We start from the raw sequence: 27,633 nt of genomic DNA on the forward strand, positions 1-27,633 counted from the left end.
AATAATATGTATATAACTATTAAATAAAATTTGGAACGCAACTAGTATGCACTAGTATATCATATAATAACATCATCTGTCGATGATCGTAATATAAAGGATAAGAATTTTTACTTTTCAGTGATGATCGATGATAATTTAAAAGCGAAAATCTGAGCTCATCCAATTCTGTGGAGGGCGTTTCTTGTTTGAATTTTAATTAAGACGTTTTTTTTTTTCTTAAACTTTCGGTTTTTTGTCTAAATTTAAATATCATACGCTTAAAAAAAGTGCCTTGGTATTTTTAAATTTATAGACCTTAGACTTATGAGTTCATCTTTGAAGTTTTTAAGCTTTCAATCGTTTTTATTTTTTATAAAGGTTCGATTTCCTATTTTTGATATTCCCCAAATATTTAATACCGATCACTACTATTCGACCATATGAGCACGCACAATGCCTTTTTGGATATAGTAATATTATATTATTACCAAGTACTATAATCCAAAACCCAACGACATTGTATCATATAGTATATTACATTATTATTGTCATATCTATATTGTCTGTTCTTAACTAGGACTACATATAATATTAAAATTAAAAAATAAATAGTTAATAAAATATTCAATGAAAACGCTAGGGCATAATAATTATTTTAGTGTTTCAAAGGCGTATTGGCGTGTGAGTTGCGTGGTTTATTCGAACGTCATTATAACAGTAGGGTCGGGTGGAAGAACACGGTTCTCCTTCAAAGTTTCTGGTGTTCACCACTTCGATTCAACCTTGTGCATACGGTGGTTCACTGTTCGTGTGCAATGCGTATTGACCTCTGGCACTAAAACAAAAATTAAAAAATAATAATAACCACAAAGGTACACGCGAAAACATTTTAATGGTCGATTCGATTAGAGAAACTATTTAAGAATCGCAATAAATATTTAATCGAAATATGATGCAACATAATAATATTTTCTATTCATACGGACTTCGTGGGGTGAGAAATATTATTATTATTACTGGTATCTTCGAAGGGCATATTATACTTTAACCTAAAACCTATTGCTTTTACAATAGTGATATGTCCACATTCAGAAATAGGTCCATACAAACATGTCTATATTACGGGCGAATCTAAGTTCCTACACGAGACCTAGCAGGTATACAAGATACATATGTTAGTTCTTACACGATAAAATAAGGTACATATGTGAGTTCCCACACAGTAATAACCAGGTACATGTGTAAGTTCCTACACAGTAAAAAGCAGGTACATGTGTAAGTTCCTACACAGTAAAAAATAGGTACATGTGTAAGTTCCTACACTAAGTATATTATAAGTTATCAATATGATATTAGTTATAATGATATATCATATTATAATACTGTCATACATTTTAATCCTTTATTCTATATAATATATAATTCTTTATAATATTTAATAATTTACCTTATAAATATTATCAATCTAATAATTTAAAAAATAATAATTGTAATAATATAATAATATTTCGTCATTTATTGAAAAAAATATAAATATAAATTATCCATTCTATATAAGATTTAATAATTTAAAAAATAATAATTGTAATAATATAATAATAATTCGCCATTTATTGAAAAAAATAAAAATATAAATTATCCATTCTATATAATATTTAATAATTTTAAAAATAATGATATAACTGTTATTAGATTGATAACTTATAATATTCCTAGTGTAGGAACTTACACGTATACCTTTTTTTACCGTGTAGGAACTTACACATGTACCTGTTTTTCGTCGTGTAGAAACTAACATAGGTACCTGTCTTCCGCCGTGTAGGAACTAACATACGTACCTTTTTTTTTCGTGTAGGAACTTATGATTCCCCTATATTACAAACCTATGATTGGTTTTTATTTTGATTAAAAGATTATTTTAAAATCGTAATCATCCCAATAAATTGAATGGTTAGAAAAAAATTAATCGTTAGTGAATAACAATTAATATAATAATATTCAAAACTGCTCCACTATTTGCATTGGGATTAGTCGACGTTAAAATTACAAACTAATATGACATAATTATTATAGCAATTATTTTAGTATGATTACGTATTTGGGGGTAGGGGGGGGGGGTAAACAATACATTATTACTAATAAAATATGCGCATAATATGAAATTATGAGAAGCGCCAAATATTGTGACGCAAAAACTATGACAAACTCACGTGTGATTCACGCACTCTCCCATCAACTCAAGGTCACCTTGCCGTGGACACTTGCCAGCAAAGTAGTCAAACGTACTCGGACACGGCCAAGCCCAGAATCCCGTTTTCGATCTGATGCTCTCGGCGAAGTATGTCGGAGCCATATGATGATCACAACTGATCTGATCTGATGAAATATACATGTGTAATTAAAAATAATAAATAAATATTTACATTATTTTTAGAAACATCTGATGTTTAGAGGCTTATTTACTGTTGTACGATCTAATGTTTATTCATTTATTGCTATACACATTTCTCGTCATTCAGTTTTGAAAATAAATTCAATTTGATTTTTAACGGTTTTTCGAAGTCATTTGTCTAGTATCTACGTATTTCGATTTCTAACAAGGTTTAAAATAATACATATTTATGGTAGAATATGTTCATATTTAATACTAATATACAATGTATGTGTTGTGCTTAAATTAAAGAAGGAAAACCAAATATTATACTATATTATGTAGATGATATATCCAGTGCTGCATTTAGTGGGGGGGGGGGGGGGGGGGGCACTGGATACAACTGCCCCGGGCGCCCCGAGGCACCAGTAATAAGTGGGCGCCAAAATGTTGTGGTCAGAAATTTTAAATTTGTTCACTAGTGAAAATTTAAAGCTTCTAATTTTAATTATTTTAATAACAGTACTATATATATATATGTATATAATATATATCAATATGTTTAATGTTAATGTATTATACTGCTTGTAAGATTAAAGATAACAACTAATGTAACTAATGTATTTATAGCAATATTATAGCTATCAACGATCGAGAATTATTAATATCCCAAATTCCCAAATGGCCAAATATGAAATATGTTATGATTATTCCTATGTCAATAGACATTACAATTATTTATAATATGGCATATTTTGTTATCGCGGGTGGTGTGCGTTATTAGTTATTACAAAAATACACATGGGCACCCGCAGAAATTTTTCTAGGGGGGGGGGGGGGGGAATGTTAGGATTTGAGGATAAATATTATAATTTTACTAGGTGTTTTAAAATAATAACCTTTTTTATTATACTCGTATACAATGTATATTATATTATATTACAACTTATTTTATACTTTAAATTTGTTGTATAGTATATAGTCATTTATCTTAAAACATTCAATTTAAAAAAAATATTTTGAAAAAGCCAGGGGGGCAAGTTCCCCAGCTTGCACCACCCTGCGGGTGCCTATGAAAATACAATTATTACTTATTAGTCAACAAACTTGAGTGTTTAAATCCTCAGTATTTGTAAACGATGCCAATGTGATTAGCGATCCCGTATTATTTTATTTCTTTAACTATTCAGCGCTGTTAAAACGATTTATTTATTATTATTTATTATATTTGTTTAATATTGTATTAATAATGAAATCATTTTCAAAATCGTAAACAACTTTGTTAAAACACAAAAATGAACTTAATGTTATAAACAAATGCAGAAAAATTCAAGACATGTTTCGAGAAAAAACATCTACAGTTGAAATTAAATATATACACTATATAATATAAATTATACTGATGTACAAGTTACAATATACCTATGTACCTATTAATCAGAGCTCTTAGTTTTGCACTATAAAGCTTAAAATGTGCAAAAATAAATAGTTACAAATATGTAAAACCTTAAATCAATAAATCATGTAGGTACAATGTACATAGTATTAAAACTTGATAAAATGTGTCTAGATAAATCAAAATTAAATTAATTGTATTATTGATCCATTAGTTAGTAGGAAGATACAATATAGGCAATGATACAAACAATTAATAATCTGAGTATTTTACTAAAATATTTATTATTTATGAATTAAATAGCATGACTGACATGTCCGTTTAGTTTATTTCCCTGTTTACCAAAAAATTGAGTTATCATATAAGAATATTATTGTATTATTGTATAATACTAACTCATATCATAACTAATTAATTCATAAAAAAGTATTTAAATAGTTTTATTTCTATTGATAATATTATATTCAAAAACAGAAGTCCCAAAATTACTTGAGGTTAACATTGAACCATCAGATACAAGCACATATTTTCCAAAAGTAGCAGACTGTTTTCAATGCTAGTAAGTTAATATTTTATATAATTTTGGCTCTATACCGACTATACTTATTGTATTTAAAATAATATATTTTAAAACAGAAGTCCCCGAGAAAATGAAGATGGGCATTCAACAAGATATAGATTAGGAAATATTTCCAAAAGTAATATTGACTGTTTGCGATGGTAGTAAGCTAATATTTTTTATACTTATTATAAACAGTGTTTAAGTGATAAACATTTAAATATATCTATGCGGAGATCATGCATTTATTAAACAATATTATAAAAAACAACACAGAGTAAAACAAATATTCTTTCCTTTGCTTAAAATTTTAAAGGTTTATGAGGATCTATCTCTTATATTCCCTATGAATGGGCCTTTAAAAGGGCGCCGTTTTTTTTTTTTTTTTTTTTGCACCGGGGCGCAAAATGTCTAAATGTGGCACTGGATATATCTCTAAAAAAAAAAGTTCTTCGCTAAATGTATCGAAGGTTACACAGCAGTGATTATTTTTTCTACTGTGACTGTGGTTTTGGAGGGAAAATATTACCTACATCCTACCTATGTCACCTATACCCTACACCAATGGTCTCGACGGGTGGCTCAGAATAAACATTTATTTCTTCAAAAATATTAAAAACTTACAATAAAAAATTATAATAAATAGAAAAACACTTTTGTTTGAATTCATTTTATTTTTGGGAATTTAGTATTAATATGAGTAAAATAAATTCGTATTTGAAGCCATTGCCCTGTTAGTTATTAAAACTATGGATTAGTGATATCAAAAAATTAATACGCTATGCTACTGCAGCATAGATAAAGTTCTTTTATTCTTGGAATTTTCGTAATTCTACTATAAATACCTATACAGAGGGAGTAAAGTTGTTACACGCAGAGTGCATGTTTGACGTTCTCTTATATTATGCAATTTCATCCGAAGTATTATCCAAGGTATTAAGAAAAAATGTCGGAAAATCATCCTTTATACATTATTAAGAAACACGCACTTGAACTGTTGTGGCAGCCCGGTTGTGCTAATCCACCATTGACATAAAAGTCTACGTCACCGCATGGCGCCAACTGGCCCTGGATCATTGCGTTCGTGTGTATCACATCCACAAAATCTGCATCGTTGCGACTCAGTCTTCTGTTAAGGTGTGAGCTGTAGAACAACGGCAAGGCCGGATCCAGTCCTAAAAGAAAAACAATACAAATTGATCACTATATTTATTTTGTGATTTAAGTTTCAATCGACAAGAAACGAAAATATTATTATTATTTTTTTTAGTGATTGTTTGTTATATTATTTAATATTTTATGATAAGCTAGACACCTATATTCATCGAACTAAAATCTTTTTAAATGTAGTAATATTTTTCACGTACTACACACAGGAAATATTATATAATATGTCTATAGTAAAGTTATTCAAAATTACTGTAGTTAAAGATATTCCATAGTTTCCATACCAAAAATGGTACCTTTTCAGTGTCATTACCATACGTGAGGTAATTCGTTCGATATCTTGTGCATAAATTCCCTTAAAAATATCAAATTCGCAAAACAAAAATTATCTATTCGGTTTGACTCAGTTACAATATGATAAGTACCATCATCGATGTCCGTATTTAAAACCATGTAACACACTTGTGTACACTAAATGATTACAATGATCGGATCATTATAACTATATTACAATATTAATTAATCGCTCACCCGTGATTCTCGGCAACTTGATGGGCTTAAGGTTTTTGGATATCTGACTGGCTAATTGGCCACCTAGACTGAACCCAATCACGTGCATCACCTCTTCGGGCAATTCCACCTCGGACAGCTCAATGATTTTACGCACGAACTGGGCACTGCACTTCCCCACCGCCGGCAGGTTGAACACCGCAGCGAAATAACACTCACGGGGCCCGGCCGCGACGTCGCGGTAATCGATCATCCAGACGTTGACGTCTGCCTGCATTAGGTATTCTGCAGACAAAAATAAAAAATTAACATTGCCTCACAATGATAAATCATGTCTTGTAATGTGATACCGGAACAACGCCCACTGGCAAAATTAAGTGAAAAAACGCGAGTAGCCATTATTATATTATTGTTAGATGACATATTTTCAATGTATTGATACCAAAAAATTCAACTCATCGATGCTCTTAAAACAGTATCCTGCAGAGAATTCGTTCGTTTCTACAGGAAAATCTACAAAAATGGGTTATGGAGAGTTCGAATTAAAAATAAAAATAAAAAATAAATGAAATTGAATATGAATTCATTTAAAAAATGTTAGGTGATTTTGAACAGAGAAATTAGAGACATTTTTATTTTTTTACCCGATGATTTATCATAATGGTATATTAATATAATAAATTATCATTGTTTCTAAATCATTATAGCACGGCGTTCTGTATATGCAAAATAGGTACATTACCGTGATGAACATTAGTCATTACAATAATACAAATTATTTACGATTTATAATAATATATTTTATTTATTTATTTGTTTAAACATCCATTTTTAACTATAGATTTTCAAGAAGTTTGACATTATGTCAATCTACTGATTATGAATGTTATTAAAATAGTCAATTACCTAACTTAACCTGGCATTTTGTTTGGTAGACACGTATGTTTTAAAAGGAACGTAGCTTTCATATTTTCTGAAATTTATTAAACTTTTAAAAAACATATAATGTAGCAGTGAAATAAATTCTTAAATTTTCAACAAAATTAATTATTCGGAGAATAAAATAAATATAACCTATCAAGAAGCATAATTATACATTTTTTAATTTCTAGAAATAAATAATTCGGAAAAAAAGTTGATAATCGGGGATTGGTGATGGTTCGTATATTTAAGGAGCTTATTATGGAGAATATTAAAAGCTCGTGTGTGCGTGATGTGACTGCGGGTGTAAACATGTAGCATAAATTATTGTTGGTATGCGTGTGTTCCCGACTATACCACATTATACACACAAATCAATTCCATTCACAATCTTGATGCATGAAAAATTAACATGATTCCAAAAAAAAAAAATATTGATCTTTGTTAAAGGGATTAATGGTGGTGAGTATATCTTGGGAATTAAATGTAGGAAAAATTTGAAGCAAAGGTTGTGTGACATGTGACTATGTGTGTAGTAAATTATTATTTATAATATTATTCATGTGTCATATTATGCGCATACCACTCACTACCCATGACTTATATTTACTTTAAGTCACACGAGTGAACGTTTCATAGAGCGTGTGTTTTATAATTTGGCTAAAAGTATGTTTTTTTCGTCAATCCTACCGATCCCTTTACCATTGGAAAAATACTTCTGAAAACTGATTTGAACTCGTTATAATGATTTCTACTGGAAATCGTTCAGTTCAAATTTATAAAGTTTCAAGAAATCAATTCATGTGCACCTATAATTCACATTAAAAGATAATATCATAATATTTTACGCAATTAGGTATAGTCTTGGTTTTATAAGAGGTAAAACTCATTCAGTATAGAAACGTAACCATTGCATATCATGAATATTAACGATTGCATAACTTAATTAATTAATACTCAGAAATTACAGATTGATTTTACTTATATTACAGAATTGTATAGAGAATTCTTTTGATATGGTAATATAAAATAACCGTACTTTAGTACTAAAGTAAAATCATTATGAAAAATGTATTTCATTAATAAACATTTTTTTATTATTAATATTATACTGTATTTATATCACTAAATATATTGGTAATATTATATGTCCATATTGTTTAAACGATAGAATCTTAGAATCGGAGTCGACTCCCGAAGGTCAGTCACAGCTGAATTAGCTTCTCTAACCGCCCCACCGCCGAGCTAATTGATTTTTTTTTATTTAATTAATGTATGGATTATTTAAAATAATTCTTATAATTCATTATTTTAATTTCCTTTTTATCCCTATCTACAAAAAATTATTTTATTCGTAATGATAAACCACATATCACAGATTTCGCCTGCCATAAAAAAGGTTGGAAACCATATACTTGAATTATGTATGTATACTTTTTTTTATATACGTATTTTAAAAACTATTTAAATGAGCACATAAGTCATCAATACATTATTTAAAAATTAAAAATTATAAAACACTTCTATTTAACTCATATAATATGTGTTAGTATCATGAAGTGTTTCCTCGAGTAGTCAGCTTTCAGATAAATTCAAATAGTTCTATAAAAAAGTAATATAAATAAGAATAATTTTTTTTTTTTGTTTATTCATATGATGACTGTTAACGAAACAGAATTGGGGTTTATAAAAAAAAACTTGAATTCTAATTTGATAATATATTATGTTTAGAAAATACTTGTTTAAAATTTAAATAATTATGCAATTCATGTTGTAGATTTTTTTTTACATTTTTTAGTCATTTGAGTTGTAATTTTTTTTTAAATTTAATTAATAGTATAATTTTTAGTTTTTTCGTTTGTGACTACTTGACACATCGAATTCCAGTGATAACAGAGTAATGCACTGCCATTGATAAATTTCATAGGAAAAAAATCTAACAATAAATACACTACACGTCGTGCAAATAAAATTAATTTTATGTTCGTTTTGTATATACAAAATAGATTACTATGACAATATACGCTTAATCATGTAAAATACTATATGGAACTGATCGTGTTAAATGAGACTTTTCAATTATTGGATTGTTAGATCTACACTACATATATGTAGAAGTATAAAATGGAGGCTTGTGTTACATATCAACATATCACATTATCACAAACCAAATATATGTTGGAGACAATACTAACCATTTTGACTTTGCGCGCATTGTAAATATTAATGATAACAAATGTCGACGAAAGCAAAACACCAAATATAACATAGGTTAATATTTGGTTTGCTTGTATCTATTATGCGTTATCATGCTATCTCCTTGATTTAGTTTGATCAAATTAAGTTTGCAACTAAATAATAATATCAGCGTAACATAGCCAACATAAAAAAAAAAATTATTTTTATATTCTTATAGATTGGTGCATTTTAAACGCAAGAGAGACCACGTGTTATTGTTTTTGATGTCAGAATACTCAGAACAACATGTCTCGTCTTGTAACGGAATGTCTTAATTGATCATATTATCATGGACCAAATTGGCTACCACTTATAACTACTCAAGAATTTAGTAGTACTCCATCATTGTTGTGTTAAGTCAGTCATGATGGCTCGTTCTGTGTTCATTAAATTGTAATTTTGTAATATTATATTAAATTGTTTCTTTTTTTGCATGTGATTAACTAAATCAGATGGACCTGACAGTGGCAGGATACTATAGTGTGCTGTAACACTAGTCTATATTGGTTTTTTTAATCCCTAAGATTCGTATTTTAAATAATTTATTAATGATGATTATTTTCTGTTTTGTATTTTCTGTTCTGATGTATTTACTTGTATGCATTCATCCCATTCATTCTAAAATATCAAAATGAATATAATTATTTTTGAACATGGCCAATCTCAGATAGTTTTGTGTATCTTAAGTACAGAGTACAGACATTATATTGTTAAAGACAATCTCACAAATGTTAAAAATTTATGAAAACAATTTTTTTTGTGAAAACTGCATGGTCACCAAAATAACGACTAATCTCAAATATAATGTCATATAGGTATCTCATAAATAGTCATACGAAAATATTATGCTACCGTGTTCACGAATTTTTAATAATATGTTGTTTTTGCTGAAATTATTTTATCAGAAAATCACAGAACCCATTTTAGATAATTGTTCAGATGTTTAGAAGAACAATAACTTCCAAAATTTCTAGAAACGAAACTGTTAATAATGACCTCCTCCCTGCTGTTAATTTGGAAAAACTGAGGTTGGCCATCATGGCTCTAAGCGATAATATTTGATTATTAATACCAATTGGATGTAATGGCCACTCTTCAGTTTATATATTTCAAAACACAATAATACACGCGTGTGTACTATATGTTTTGGGATTTATAATATTAATTTGTTTTATCACAATAAATTTGGGATATTGAAAAATTATAATAGTTGTTGCATTGTTATCCTAAAACTTTTTAAATATATTTCTTTAAAACCAAAATAAATTATAAACATTTTTTACATATAATGTTTATTTATTTTTACGTATATATTATGAAAACTTATTAATATAATATTATTCTAAATCATCAATTTTCAAACACAACTTTTCCAATCTATCAACGTCAATCAGTTCAATAGCGCTTCTCGTTTTATATATCTTGAAACGCAAACGATTTTATACGACTTCTATTATGAATACGAATAAAATGTACATTGAAATTATTTCCTGGCTACTGTAAAAGAATATCAATTAAATTAAATTGTGTGTTTCAAAAACAAATAATGTTTAGGATTGGATGAAGTTTTTGATGGTAAATTACATTATTATATAATTTTATTTGATATTTTCGTATTCATTGAAAAAAAACCTCATACCTACAAATATAATTAAATCTAAATAAGGAATTGAATACAATATTTTAAACGTTGTACCTACAACCAAACCAATTTTTAGAATACCTAATTGAATAATTACACTATTGACAGACCATATATAAATACGTGATTCATAATATAATTTTTGAATTAATATAAATTAATAAAAATCTCAAGTGACCGTGATTTCGTTCGAGAGGTATATAGAATCTCAATAGCCGGTAATACTTATCGATTCAAGTGATTGTATTATAATTAATTGATACTTTAGAGGTTAGAGTATAACTGCAATACCACGAATTTCGGATGACTTGCCTAAACAAATAACTCGTATTACGTATTTGCTATTATTGGTTTGCGAGGCACCTCTCATTATAGGTATCTACTTATGAGTCGTATTTGGAACGCTTTATTGATGGTACATCTATATGATGATTACATTTTTTTTATCACTCCCGATAATTAAATATTAGTGTATGTGTGAAAATTATATAAACACTCAACTTAGATTACTGAATATAACAATTAGTGACACTTTGAGTGCTATACAACTAATTAAGAATCCCTATCCCAAAAATAAAAGAGTATGATACATTCAAAAACTGGTTTGGACCATTAATAACCAAATAACATCCATGTGAATTCGTTCACTCTAATGTCCGATTCAACATGACACTAAAAAGCACAATAATTAAGAAAAATATAAAGATTACCGTTAAAATTTTTGAGTATTTCATTGTCATGAAAAAGCAAGAAAATAATCTGAATAAGTAATGACTATCAACTAGCCCAGTTAGAATAGAATACATGCACTTCACCAACCACTACCTTATCATCAAATATTCGGCTCAAAAATGCATTGCTATCAGTCACAATGTGATCAAATACCAAGAAGATATTTTAAATCGAATAATATATACTCAATAATCAAGCCATACAGCTTCATGAACTCAACAAAAAAACACAGAAGCAGTCTCTAAATTTCTATTCATATTAAAAAAAAGTCTAAAATCGTAAAACAAATAGTTATTGGATTTATGATTTGTTTATGACTAGGATTCAATTTTAGAAAAAGTTGGCTGATAAGTTATAACCATAGTCATTGTTGAAGCCATAAGAGATTAAAAAAAAATAGGTTGTATCCGTTTTTAGTACGAGATAATAACTGTTTTGGTACAATGTAATGTCTGCTGACTTTTATATGAGCGTAGAATGTATACAATAACCTAGTGGTTTGTGCGGATTTTCAAACTTATTGGTATAACAACGGTCTAAGGTAAAAAAAGACAAAGGAAGAAAATTGAAAATTGCACCAAAAATATTTCGGGTATACTTTTTTATATAGTAAATTGCGTGTGATATATTTTTTATATAAATACATCTATATTGTAAGAACATTGTGCTCTACAGATATTGTAAAATAATATTTAAGTAATAAGATGGTGTTTTCTCCGATCGTTTTCAAAAATTCTTAACACGTTTCTAGACTAAACCACATTGGATCACACTAAGCCAATACACGTTTTAATTTTGAAATGTATTATATGGTACACAACGGTGTGTGGTTTGATTGTTATTATTATAATAAAATTGATGTAAAACTTTTAAATCAATTTTTCGTAAATTTAGAGCATATGTTAATGTTACAATATTAGTATGGTTTGTTACAATCTACATAAATATCGAAAAACAATACGTGATGAGAAACAAAACATTTACCGTCTTTTATGGATTGAAGTATGTCTAGCATCATATTACTGTTGAAACCATGTAAGATGAACTTATTTGGGAGAGACTTGACATAGTATGATTCGGTAATATTTTCGACTGTGACCAATTGAGGGTTGTATTGGTTCTCTCTGCAAAAAAACATAGATTTTACAAAAAAAAAAAAAACTTATATTAATATTTTATACCTACCTATATAATATCAAGATAATTTGGGGTATGGGGTCCGTGAATTGCTTAGTACACGTTTTACTAAAAGAACCCTATCGAAAAATAATTATTACTCAATAATAATATCATTAATACAATATTATAAGTGTTTCTAGGGAGTGCTTACAACGGTTTTAAATCAAATTTAACCAATGTGCCGTATAATAAATTATTATATTTAAACGCCACTTATCAATGCAATTAATGTACATGTGGTGTAATAGGTAGATTTTATACGCTGATGGTTATCTACGGTTCTTACAAAAAATTCAGAAATTGTTCTTTAATAATTGTAATATTTTTTTATTTCGAACAATATTAAATTATACAATTTAATAACAACATTAATCTTATTTGATCATTAATAAATATATCATTACTGTAAAAAAAAAAATACAATAGAATTCACATCTGCGGTGGGCGCGTAATACAATATATAATAGTCGGCCGAGTAACAATAAATACGACGCGTTCACGTAAAATACAAATATGAGTTAGACGCGTAAGATGAAAATACTTAGTGTTCGCGTAGAATATAATATAAATATGAGTTGTACGCGTAGTATGAATATACTTAGTGTTCGCGTAGAATATAATATAAATATGAGTTGTACGTGTAGTATGAATATACTTAGTGTTCGCGTAGAATATAATATAAATATGAGTTGTACGCGTAGAATGAAAATAAACAATAATCGGCCGCGTGACAATGAATACAACGCGGTCGGGTAAAATATAGATATGAGTTGGACGCGTAATACAATCTATAACGATATTACGTACTGCACGACAGTGTCTTATCAAGAATAAACGAAATGTTATGACATACACATCTATGTTATAATTATTACTCACATTCCCACCAAGAACCTTATATTAATGACTTACGGTTATATTGTATCAGTTGATCTCCACGAAGTCTTTCTTCAATGGTACACCTGTGTGGAATTGATGATGCACTGATCTCGTCCGAAGTTAACACAAATAACGGTGGCCGTATACACGACGGCGTGTGCAGCGGCGGCGCTGTTCTAGCCTGCCGAATTATCGGCGGCCGAGAACTCGCTAACACTCGCGGCGGCGGTGCGGTCTTAGCCTACCTATTACAGGTGGCCGAAGACAACGCAAACGAAAGGGAAACGGCGGAAGTATGTGCGACGGCGTGTGCAGCGGCGGCGCTGTTCTAGCCTGCCGAATTATCGGCGGCCGAGAACTCGCTAACACTTGCGGCGGCGGTGCGGTCTTAGCCTACCTATTACAGGTGGCCGAAGACAACACAAACGAAGGAGAAACGACGGCACTATCACTACACAACGACACTATTTACTACACGACGAAACTATTTATGACTGCACTATTCTTCCAAACTCACTACTTTACTCTATAGACATAGTCCGAATGTCAGATCGCCTTCTAGCCTTCCTATTACCGGTGGCCGAGAAAACGATCCGACACTAGCCAGTTATCTAAGAGGCCGAGTAGTCGGTAAATGAAAAATGACACTTTTGCTATTGCGCTTCGCTGGTTATATCGACTTCTACAGTATCTGGTCCGGGGTAGAAGTTGGGTTTAGAATATATACTAACGGTCGTAGGTACCGGCTTATTGTATGTTACGGATCGACCGTCTACGCTCTCTGTCGGCCGTGGTAGCGGTACGTAGATCGATATTTACACTGTTGTTTCCACTTTGCCACTTGATGGCGCGTCGTGAGTTTTGTACTCGTTACATAGTCCCCTTTTGCTTTGTCGGTACTTTTGTGAAGGAGACAAAATACAGACAAAGTAAATTATTTACACATCTATTTATCTATTTACATATTTATATATATATACACCTCACCCTATCTTGATCTTAGTTTTGCTTCTTATTTTTTTGTTTGTACCAAGCTCGTTTGGCCGCTGTCCTTCTTTCTTTTCGGGACAGTCTGATCATAGGCCCTGGATCTATATGAGTTATTTTCGAATCGGATGTTGAAACTGTCATTGATTTCAATTCCGGTTTTCTTTCGAGTACTTCCATTGTTGCGTCGATTAGACTTTTACCTTGAATAGTATAGTCAGCTTGTTGTATTATATCTAATTCATATTGGCTCATTTCTTCATAAGGTTTTCGTTGGTGGATTTGTGCTGCTCTCTGTCTCTGGCATTGTGCTATCGCTTTAGCGTGTTCTTTGTTCATGATCACGGTTGACTCAATATTGATTTGCCCAATCGGTAGGGTGATCTGTTCTTCGTCCTCGCTTATATCACTATAGCTTAATTGTATAGCATCTGTGAGATCTTCTGTAACGGGTTTCACCTGATGTTGCGGGTGTTCCTCTTCTTCATTTTCACTGACACTAGTCTCTTCCCATTGACTGGCGGTTTCGTCAGGCTCACTGTCACTTCCGAGGGCCTCTTTGATCCGTCTTTTTAATTCATTTTGATGCTGTATGACCTGTTCATCTTCACTATAATATTCCTCACCAAATAAATTGATGATGGTCTGTCGGTACTTATCCATTTCTCACTTTGACAAAGATATTTATTTTAGGGTATATGATAATATGCACATTTGACCCATCCACCACACATATAGATACAAACATATATTTACAAACAACAAAAAAAAAAATTTAATATTTTTTTTTTTTTTTTTTTTTACATATTTATACACATATATTATTTTATTATGCATCATATGATACGGGGTCACCTGGATCACCAGGACATATATATGGTTTAATGTTTTTTACATTATATGTAATGAGTTTGTCCCCTTCTTGTATTACTACGGTGTTGTTATCACGTACCTCGTGTATTGTGTATGGTCCACGGTATAACAAAAACAGCTTCTTTATCTCCCGGTCTTCTGCCGACGACAATCGATGTTCTTTGACAAGTATGCACTGACTCTTAGTATAGTTTATAAATTTCTTTCCTCTGTCCAAATAATTGCTCCTTTGTTGCGCTGATTTCTTTATTCGTTCCCTCGCGATTTGTATTATAACTTCTGTTTTAGCATCCGTGGTTCCTTGTGGAAAGTTTATTAGTTTTTCAAGGACCAGTGGTTGGCGTGGTTGACCCATCAGTTCTTGTGGCGTGTATCCGGTAGTAGTGTGGGTGGTATTGTTCATCCAGAATTCAATCTTCTTTAGATACTGTACCCAGTTAGTGTGTTTCCGATGACAGTAGGTGCGTAACATTCGTCCGATCTCTCTGTTTGCCCGTTCGACGGGGTTGCCCTCTGGGTGGTATGCAGTGGTCCTTACAATCTTGACTCCTAATTTTTGCATATGTAATGTCCATTTCTTGCTATGGAATTGTGTCCCGTTGTCTGTTAATATTTTTTTAAATGATCCGCAATTTGGTATGTACTGCTTCTCAATCCGTTTTAATATAGTTTCCGCCGTAGCTTTCCTTAGTGGGTATACCTGTAAATACTTTGAGAAAACGTCTATCATGACTAGTATATATTTCGCACCTAGTTGACCCGTGGGTAGTGGTCCGATCAGGTCCAGAGATACCAATTCTCTTGGTCCGGTAGGTATGTTGGATATTAGTGGTCCCCTAGTCACCTGATTATATATCTTACTTTTTTGACAAATGTCACAGGATTGCGTGATGCGTTTAACTGTGTGATACATATGGCTTAGTTGACAATCCTGCTTGAGTATTTGATATATCTTCGTTGCTCCGCTGTGTCCATATTGCTCGTGTACTTCTTTTACCAGTTGGTGAGCCAATTTGTCTGGTATCATCAGTCTGTTTTTTCCGTATCGATCTACGTAGAATAATAATTGTTGGTATACTAAATATGGTGGTTTTGGTTCTGTATTGAGACGTTGTATAATTTTTTTGATTTTCTGATTTTGTTGAAGCCTCTGTGTGAGTTCTTTACTGTATTGATCGATTAATAATTGATTTATGAATATTTTCTGGTGGGTTGGTATTTCATTTTCGACCATTTGCGCATAGCGTGTTAATGTATCTGCTCCTATGTTGTCTCTCCCCGCGATGTGTTGTATATTTAAGTTAAATTCCTGCAGCTGTATTGACCATCTCATCAATCGCGCATTTAGGAAACGACATGTGTTCAAAAAGGTTAGTGCTTGGTGGTCAGTTAATAGGTGGGTTACATGCCCTAAAATATAACTTCTATATTTCTTGCACCCAAATACAATAGCTAAGAGTTCCCTTTCCGTAGTGTAGTACTTGCGCTCTGCGTCATTGAGTGTTCTACTGGTGAACCCGATAGTCCGATGTTGTCCATTCTCCTTGATCTGATATAATTCGGCTCCAATGTGCGTGTTTGATGCATCAGTAGTCATAAAGAAGGGTTGTCTAAAGTTTGGATATTCAATAATGATGTCTTCCAGAAAGCATTGCTTTATTTGTTCGAAAGCATTTTGCTGTTCTTTCTCCCATTGCCATGTATAACCCTTTTTGGTAAGTTGACTGAGTTTTCCTGTTAATTGTGACAGGTCCCTAATATACTTGCGATAAAAATTTATAAAGCCTAAGAAAGCGCGTACTTGCTTTTGATTCCTTGGTGCGGGGAATTCTTGTATTGCCCTGACTTTCTCTGGATCCATACCAATTCCTTCTTCCGATATTATGTGTCCCAAAAATGTTATTTTTTTTTGTAAAAATTGTGACTTATGGATGTTTATTTTGACATTGTGCTCCATAAATTTGTCAAATATTGCTCTCAGGTGCGTAATGTGTTCCTCAAAACTTGTGGATGTAATGTGTATGTCATCTACATATGTTGCTGTAAATTCCAAGATTTCTGGTCCTAGAACTTTGTCTAGGATCTTTTGGAATTCGGCAACTGAGTTCACAAGTCCGAAGGGGAGTACTTTGAAATGATAGTTGCGTCCTCGGTGTAAAAAGGCGGTTACCTCCCTGCTTTCTTTCCGGAGTGGACACTGCCAATAACCTGAAGTCAGGTCTATAGTACTAAGGTACTTGGCTCCACGAAACTTAAGTAATATTTCTTCCATGTTCATTGGACACTCTCTGTCCGGGATTATCCGTTTATTGATCTGTCGAGCATCGAGACACAGTCGAATATCTCCATTTTTCTTTTCAATACCAATTATTGGCGATGACCATGGTGAGTCAGATTTCTCTATTATTCCCAAGTTCAGCATACGTTGAATTTCCTTATCCATCTTGCTTAATTTGGTGATGGGGATCGGATACGGTCGCTGTGCTATTGGTTCACCGGGTTTCACTTTAATCTGACATTCATATTTCCAGATCCGACCCGGATTATCTGAAAACAATTCTTGGTATTCATCTAATAGACTGTTGAAAGTTTCATTTTCCTGTTGACTCATTATTACACTTGTCATTGGTTTCTCAGTCACTTCTATACTAGTAATTCGATCTTCTTTTGATTTGGTTGTCTCCATATCCTCCGAAAAAGGTGTGGTCTGTTGTCCTTTTTGTATTGACCATTGAATCGTTTTATTATTGAAATCTATATGTGCATTGTACTCGTTTAGTACATCTGCTCCAATTATAGCCCGTTCATTCAGGTTTTCCACTTGTATAAAGTTAACAAATATCTGTTTGTCCCCTATTTGACAAAGGCAGAATAACTGTTTCGACACTTTACAGATTTTTTTGCCAACTGCATTGCTTATCTGTACACTATTTATTGGTAGTATAGGTATCTCCTGGTTTATTTTTAATAATCGGTCTGCTAATTCTTTATTGATTACACTGATTGTGGCTCCCGTGTCTATTAATGCTCGTACCGGTTCGCCTTCAATCTTGCATTTTAAATATGGACTTGTAGACACGTTACTCATATTCACATTGTTAATTACATGGTTGGTGTGACTATCGTCACCTGTCCCCTCATTGTTTATCTCCTCTGCATTGACCTGATTGATCGGTCGCCGATCCCTCCATTGTTGATCATTATCTTGCCCTGGATCTCTGCGTTGTCTCGTCTCATTACGGTCTGCTTGGTTTTCACGTATTTGATTATTTCGTGGTACTGCTCGATTATTCCAATTTCGTTGTGGTTCTTCCCTCTGTCGAAATTGATTACTGTTGCTTTCCCTGTTCTGGTTCTGTCGATTACCATAGCCATCGTTATCTCTTGTTTCGGGTCGTCGATGTTCCTCGGTCCCCAATATTTTCATAGCATTTAATATATTGCATTCCGGCAACGATATCAATATTGCCCTCAGATAACCTGGATAGTGGCTGGCTATATTATTAACAATTTCTGTTTCAGTTAGTCTTGGTACTTCCAGATGCCTAAGTTTGGTGGCCCAGTATGCAAAGTGCTCTCTGTAATTTGTTTCGGGTTGCACTTGCCTTGTGCTAAGACATTGGCTCCAAAGCTGCATTTGTATGTCTCGTGACCAATATTCTTCTTTAAACGTATTTTGAAAATCTTTATAATTACTAATTTGGAACCTTACAGTTGCAAACCAGTTGCTTGCGTTTGCCCTTAGGCAATCACCGGCAATAATTAATTTTTCATCTATATTAACAATTTGTTTTATTGCAAAATACTCATCAAGTCGGTTTAAAAAATCAATAGGATGTGTATCTCTGCGATTCCCGTAAAATAGTGGTTTTGTAATGTCCACTGTTGTTCCTCGGTATATTTCTCCTCTCTGGCTGTCTGTATTTCTTTGTTGGTCATCTCCGAGATTTCTAAACGTGGTTATATACCTTCTTTCCATTTCTTCAATTTTTGTATTATATTTTTCTTCCCACTTCTTTTCCAATCTTCGCATTTCTTCTTTATGTTTCTCTTCTTCTTCTCGTAATTTATCTTCAATTTTTTTATTCTGCTTCTTTAGATTTTCTACCTCTTCTTTATGTGTTTCTTCGTTTTCTTGTATTTTATTTTCAATTTTTCTAAATTGCTTTTTCCATCGGTTCTCCATTTCCATCATTCTTTCTTCCCATTCTTCTTCCACATTTTTCTTCTTTGGACCCATATTGATGTAGTATTTATATGTATATATAAATAAATAAACTACATTAAGGATGTAGATTTACACTTCTCAAGAGCGCGAGTTCTTATTTTCGTGGTCGTGCGATTAGAGACTCGCTAGTTGGGCGCCAATTTGTAATAGGTAGATTTTATACGCTGATGGTTATCTACGGTTCTTACAAAAAATTCAGAAATTGTTCTTTAATAATTGTAATATTTTTTTATTTCGAACAATATTAAATTATACAATTTAATAACAACATTAATCTTATTTGATCATTAATAAATATATCATTACTGTAAAAAAAAAAATACAATAGAATTCACATCTGCGGTGGGCGCGTAATACAATATATAATAGTCGGCCGAGTAACAATAAATACGACGCGTTCACGTAAAATACAAATATGAGTTAGACGCGTAAGATGAAAATACTTAGTGTTCGCGTAGAATATAATATAAATATGAGTTGTACGCGTAGTATGAATATACTTAGTGTTCGCGTAGAATATAATATAAATATGAGTTGTACGTGTAGTATGAATATACTTAGTGTTCGCGTAGAATATAATATAAATATGAGTTGTACGCGTAGAATGAAAATAAACAATAATCGGCCGCGTGACAATGAATACAACGCGGTCGGGTAAAATATAGATATGAGTTGGACGCGTAATACAATCTATAACGATATTACGTACTGCACGACAGTGTCTTATCAAGAATAAACGAAATGTTATGACATACACATCTATGTTATAATTATTACTCACATTCCCACCAAGAACCTTATATTAATGACTTACGGTTATATTGTATCAGTTGATCTCCACGAAGTCTTTCTTCAATGGTACACCTGTGTGGAATTGATGATGCACTGATCTCGTCCGAAGTTAACACAAATAACGGTGGCCGTATACACGACGGCGTGTGCAGCGGCGGCGCTGTTCTAGCCTGCCGAATTATCGGCGGCCGAGAACTCGCTAACACTCGCGGCGGCGGTGCGGTCTTAGCCTACCTATTACAGGTGGCCGAAGACAACGCAAACGAAAGGGAAACGGCGGAAGTATGTGCGACGGCGTGTGCAGCGGCGGCGCTGTTCTAGCCTGCCGAATTATCGGCGGCCGAGAACTCGCTAACACTTGCGGCGGCGGTGCGGTCTTAGCCTACCTATTACAGGTGGCCGAAGACAACACAAACGAAGGAGAAACGACGGCACTATCACTACACAACGACACTATTTACTACACGACGAAACTATTTATGACTGCACTATTCTTCCAAACTCACTACTTTACTCTATAGACATAGTCCGAATGTCAGATCGCCTTCTAGCCTTCCTATTACCGGTGGCCGAGAAAACGATCCGACACTAGCCAGTTATCTAAGAGGCCGAGTAGTCGGTAAATGAAAAATGACACTTTTGCTATTGCGCTTCGCTGGTTATATCGACTTCTACAGTATCTGGTCCGGGGTAGAAGTTGGGTTTAGAATATATACTAACGGTCGTAGGTACCGGCTTATTGTATGTTACGGATCGACCGTCTACGCTCTCTGTCGGCCGTGGTAGCGGTACGTAGATCGATATTTACACTGTTGTTTCCACTTTGCCACTTGATGGCGCGTCGTGAGTTTTGTACTCGTTACAGTGGTTTAGTAAAATATTTTTAGATGTATTCCAAACTATAGTAAATTTCTAATTTTTTATCTAATAGTCTTAAACGTTTTTTAAATTTGATTATTTTCTTTAGTCTTTCGTGATTATTTTGAAAGTTGCCGGGATAAATATTTTATCATTCACCCTCAGAGTCAGTGGCGTATTTGGGGAGAGGGGGGGGGGGTTCAACTCGTTGTACAAGCGTAACTAATTAGAATTTAAGAGGGAGTGTTGAAATATTAATTTTGTTGTTACCCCCCTCCCCCGAAATTGGATATGACAAATACTATGTACGCCACTGCCCAAAATACCTACTAACTATAGATCCAATTTATCACCATCAGAATATTATACCATTGACGTTGTCGATTGAAGCATTTTTTTTTTTTTTGCAACAAAACGCATGGAGGCAGACGAGACACACTAATGAAAGAATAAATAAATAAATAAACTAACAAACAAACAAAAACACCACATATCATTGTAAAGTTAGGTTAATTAAGTTATTTTGAGATCTTAAAGTATTGATTATATATTATATTATGTTATACATTATAATATTATATTCATCGATCCGCTCAGAATTTAAAATTAAACAGTTTCTAAAATTCAGACAATATATTTTCACCAATATTGCAATTTGGCAGTAAATATAACATAATGATTCAAGTCACATGATGACCTTTTTAATTAAAACCAATCTTATTAATAGTTTATAATCTGTTCTTGTTTATGTAATATGTAAATATTGTTTATCTTAAACTCCTTGTATGCCAATAGCCATAGACGCCGAGGCTTATTTATTTGAATAAAAAAACATATTTATATAATTAATTTCATAATATACTTTATATTCACCTGGTGTACAAGTAAAAATTTATCGAAGGGTCGGGACACACAGGATGTACAATAAACGTACAAATTCCGACTTTTTGGTGGTTTTCAGCGCACTGCGTGCTCGAAAAACACAACGACCACACAAGAAGCACTGTGGCCGTACTGTAAGTCGCTGCAAAACAATAAAGTAAATTAATAATTTTATTCTTATGCTTTGATACTTTGAAGTGTAATATTTTTACGAATCCGTCAAACTTCTATCGACGGAAAATAAAATAATAACCTGACCACGACAAATACAATCACGTAATCCTATCCGTCAAGTTAATAACAAACTGCGGAAGGTCGCAACTTCAAAACAGTATCAAGCATTACTTCAGTAGCTGTCAAACGAGTTGGGGGAGAGATTGAGAGGGATAGATCCTCCCCAAGATCTTTTTTAAATATTTATAAATCATAATAATGTATATAGAATATAGAAATATTAAATTAATCGGATGTGTATACCTAACAATATTATGCACAGTCGTATAGGTAAGTTCGAGTAAAAAATGTCTTCTCTTCATTTGCACCATTTGCGGTAAAATATTATCAGTATTAATAATTATTATGATTAATCACTATCGTTTTTATTGAGAAAGATAACTAGGGTAAAATACTTCTAGTATGTGCATATAAATTGATTTGCGTAATCATAATAAAGGCATACAAGAATTCATTCTATTTAACGACCAAGACAAATTTGTTTCATATTTATATATTTTTTTACATATTTACGTTTATTTTTGGTAGACAGAACATTTTTGTACATTTCCCATTAAAAACTTTTCAAAGAGAAAATCGGTTCTTAAATAATTTGATTGTTTAAAAGCATTCACGCTGCTCTGCTACAGCTAGTGGCTACCAGTCGATGGAACATTTTAGTGTACACATGTATACCGACTAAAGTGAATTGTCCTTATCTTACTTAAATTTTTCTCACTTTGAAATTTCGGGTTTTATATGTGCGTGTGTATATATGTGTGTGTAAGCTATCCATATCCCAGTCCACCGCATTTATGATTTTAGAATTTGGTACTCCTATTAGGTAACCCTAAAACCGAAGATATGCAAATCGGGGCCTATTTTTAAATTGTTGTATTTTAAAGATAAGCTTACATAGGTATTTGTTAGCTAACAAAAAACAAATATCTATTTTAGTTAATATTATACTTGCAGTATTCTTCAAATCATTAGTGGACTACACAATATCTGTGTGATTATCTCTATTTGTTTAAAAAAAAATAATACCTAATGTTAGGCTATATTTTAATGTGCTTATATATATAATATGTTGTTATTATTTAATTTACAACACAAGTTATTTAATAATAACTGTGGAAGTGTAGACGTGTGATTCAATAATTAGTTAATCAACTAATTACTGCATTTTTCACACATTACGAATTTAATGTAAACATTTCAGTAATATGAGCCTATATTTTTTTATTTTTTTTTAATATTACGTCGTAATCATCAAACATACGTGGCCAGTGGTCACATTCAAATTTTCAGAAGTTTTAGAATGCATTAAAATGCATCATATCATCGAGTTATTGGAATACATTTTACGTGCAACAGCATAACATTATCACAGGAATTCTCAAACATTTGCTCTGTCCAACTCGACGCCATGCAGGATCAACTAGTTTTTAATACTTATAAATTTATTGAGCCACTCGCAAATAAATTAAAATTGCATATTTTGTGATAATTTAGACATGGTTTTAATGTCCACTGTCCTACTTCTAAGTATACAATATAATTCAACAAATAGACCGTACCGAGTGTTGCTATATTTCCATAGTAATTAAATATTTAAATGTATTCAATATACATACCTAACGCCATATTGGACGATGCTTGTTAAATGCAAAATATTGATGTGAAGGTAAGGCGATACTGTTATATTAGTAATACGTAATTTATATTAAACGTACAACAATGACTGTGATTATGATATTATAGTATGTAATAATATTTATTATGACAGTAATAATGTTTAATAAGTAATAATTAACAATAAAAATGCACTTTTCTCGCACGCGTATTTTCAGACGGTAGATTTCCAAATAAGTGAATCTATATAAAATATAATGAAATAAAATAGATGGACGTTTCGGTAAGCTCGACGATTCGTTATATACCAGGACCTTTGGACCTTTAGTTTATTATACTTGTATCGGACTCACAAGATAATAATATGTTGTGATCACACGCGACGCGGTTACAAGTGCGACGACGTTCTGCGGACAACTACTAACATTATTATTATTATTATAGATAGGTGCGCGTAATGTCGTTCTAATCGGTCTCGAGATTTTAGAAGGGGCAAAACACAGCTGTAAATAGATTGTCGATTATCGAAATAGTAATTTTTTTTTTAATCTCTATAAGTTCAAATGTATTTAATTATCTTACAAAAATACTTTTTCTTCTATTGTTTTACGATAATGTTACTGCTATTATGGTTATTATTATTATTATTATTTGTATGTCAACTAACGCCAAAAAATCGTAATGTCTTGTTTGAAAACATTAATTGTAAACAAGAAACAAATAAATATCAAGAATACTTTAGATTCTGAGCGGAGCAATAATGATATATTGATTTTACAATGTTGTTTGTTTATTTTTGTGTGTCTGTGTACACGATAAGTTGTCAAAATAATGCTTCGATTTTCAAGTTCAGTAGCTTTTCCAGTTGGAAAATGAATCTTATTGGTGCGTTGGGGAAGTAAAATTTAAATTCCCAATAGTTTTTAAAAATACCTGGAAAAACCAAGAAAAAATTAAGGAAAAACAGGATTTTTTACGCAAAATCTATTTTTGAGAAAATCGATTTTAGATATTAGTGTAACTCTAAAACAAATTATCGTAGACACATGAAATTTTCACTAAATTTGTATACTGACATTTTCTATACATGATAAAATTTTCAAACATTTTTAAGTTATTTATAGATATTTTAAATTTTAAATCTTTTTAGTTTTTTTTTATAAAAGACAATAAAATCTTATTCGTCGAGTAAAATAGCTTCGAAATTTAAAACAAGGTTCTTTATATATCGTCACAATGTTAGTTAAAACTTATTAAAATACATTGTCACATTTTTTTAAATAAGAATTGAAAGTTCGAATTTTGAAGTTTATTTTGAGTTAGAAATTCATAAAAATGTATCTTTTTATATCTAAGATTTAAAAATGCAATACAAAATTCTTCATGAGTTTATCTAACTTTATCAAACAAAAAATTTCTTCCAGAAAGTCAAATTAAATTTTTATGAACATTTGAATTACATCATTGGATATTCACTCAATTTTTTTTGTACTGATATTCTTATTTTGTTGTTGTTCAAAAACGAATAACTGTAGAAACATGAAATTTACATCTTATCATTATTTTATAAATTCTTATACTTAATAAAACTTTCAATATATTTCAAAAAAATTTAAGTTATTTATAGAAATTTGAAAGTATTTTAGTTTTTTTGTTCTATAAATGTCGATAAAATTGTATTCATTGGGTCATAAAACTTGAAAATTTAATACAATTTTCCCCATATGTTTATATAATAGCAGTTGGAAAATATTAAAATACATAGGCACGTTATTTTTTTTATAATTATTTAAATATCAAATGTTGACAAATTTATTTAATTGAAAATTTACGAATTCTTTAGTTGTTAAACATTTTTAAAATATTTAAATTGTATACCTAAGGATTGAACATTTGAAACAAGGTTCTACTACGTTACCTAAGTAGTTAATTCTGCTGCGAAAAAAAATTAAAAACTATATTAACACAGTTTTTTTTATAGTTAATTTTAAGTTCAAACTTGGATACAAATACATATTAAATAATCAAAACTAACAATTTTAGTCATATTTTTGTAATTTAAAAATATTATTCGGTGGTACTTAAATTTCTAGAGTGTACTTTATATTCTAATATTAATAGTTAATTTCCTTAATGACATATTAATACTTTATAATAAGTTGTATATCCTTCTATAAAAGATTTAGTGAGTCGGGTATATAATGAAACTAATTTGATTAATTTGGAATTTATTTTATCAGGTATCTTAATTTTGTATTGTTTTTTAAATAATAACAATATAATTAATATAGTATAACATATCCTAGATTGACAAACTGTCTCCACTCATAATCGTTTTTCGTATATAATGATATTATATCTTTGAATTCAAATTTAATGCCATCCATTACAGTAACCCACTTGTAACCTACTGTACAGCAGAGCGACATCCACTTACTTACCCGGTTTTTTAAAAAAAATTTCTACATTCTATATATATATATCTCATTGTGTGTAACAGATGATTTTTCTAAACACGTTATTCGATGCTTAAGATAAAAATCGCAAGACTATAAATATTATTATAAAAGTTTAAATACTACTTATTTTTTCAAGTATGAAACTAGAATATAAATTATTACAATTTAAAAGTTACTAAAACAACAATATACGAGTTGTTTGTATATAGATCAGCAAATAAACTAAACATTTTACATTGAGGTATAAATAACACGAAATCATCAACTACTAGAAAATATGTGAAAATATCATGTACTTAACGTAAATAAATAAATACTTCGAATTGCACTTGGGTTTAAAAAAGGTAATGGTCGAACTGCACTCGGGTAAAAAACGGGTAGTGGTCGAACTGCGCTTGGGCTCAAAAGTATTTCAATAAAATTATCATGCATTTGAAGGGGTTAAACATTTAGTTAACACTCATTTTCCTATAATTATTATATTATATTTTAAGCTCAAATATGAGGCTTTCCACGCTAAGTTCAATACCTAAATCATTTTCATCACCCCATCCAAATATACTTATTTGTTTTCATTGATGTTTTAACACAATTACAAATCGATTCCTACATTTTAATGCAGAATACTGACACAAGACCATCGACAACACGGTACCAGAAAAAAATAAATAACATTAAAAAATATATTGACTTATATACTCAAAAGCGTATTACCAGGCTAGAATTTTTGAATACTGCAGTTAGTCATTACTACAAAAAATGATCGAAATGACAAAAAATATATATATAATAATGACAATAATTAAATTTGACGATTTAAAAAAAAATGTTTGATAATAGTAATAATATGTATAGTATAATATAATATAACATGATGTATAATATAATAATTATAATGTAAATATATATAATTAACATAATGTAATGTTTAAAACAATCATTTTTAACCACCAATGATTAAAATCATTGTCAGTCCTAAGCCTGTAAATGGGAAGAAAAATGAGTGTTAGCCCTATCCGCTTCAAATGCATGATAATTTTATTGAAATACTTTTTGAGCCAAAGTGCAGTTCGACCACTATCTGGTTTTTACCCGAGTGCAATTCGACCATTTGTTTGTAGGTAATAAGT

The 27,633-nt window shown here is 31.2% G+C and overlaps 1 protein-coding gene across 1 annotated transcript; it reads right to left on the minus strand.

Annotated features, from left to right (window-relative positions):
- Positions 1 to 499: 499 nt before the first annotated feature.
- On the minus strand, positions 500 to 24,450 carry LOC107171378 (pancreatic lipase-related protein 2-like). Its single transcript, XM_089227304.1, has 7 exons — positions 24,047 to 24,450; positions 22,188 to 22,338; positions 12,503 to 12,642; positions 6,007 to 6,270; positions 5,298 to 5,483; positions 2,193 to 2,358; positions 500 to 817 (listed from the first exon to the last, which is right to left on the minus strand). The coding sequence occupies exons 1-7, from the start codon at positions 24,054 to 24,056 to the stop codon at positions 760 to 762; spliced, it is 975 nt and encodes a 324-aa protein (XP_089083430.1). The 5' UTR covers positions 24,057 to 24,450; the 3' UTR covers positions 500 to 759.
- Positions 24,451 to 27,633: the final 3,183 nt, after the last annotated feature.

Source organism: Diuraphis noxia, unplaced genomic scaffold (genome assembly GCF_037042655.1).
Source record: "Diuraphis noxia isolate RWA-SAM2 unplaced genomic scaffold, SU_Dnox_SAM2 contig0004, whole genome shotgun sequence".
NCBI classification, from domain to species: Eukaryota; Metazoa; Arthropoda; class Insecta; order Hemiptera; family Aphididae; genus Diuraphis; species Diuraphis noxia.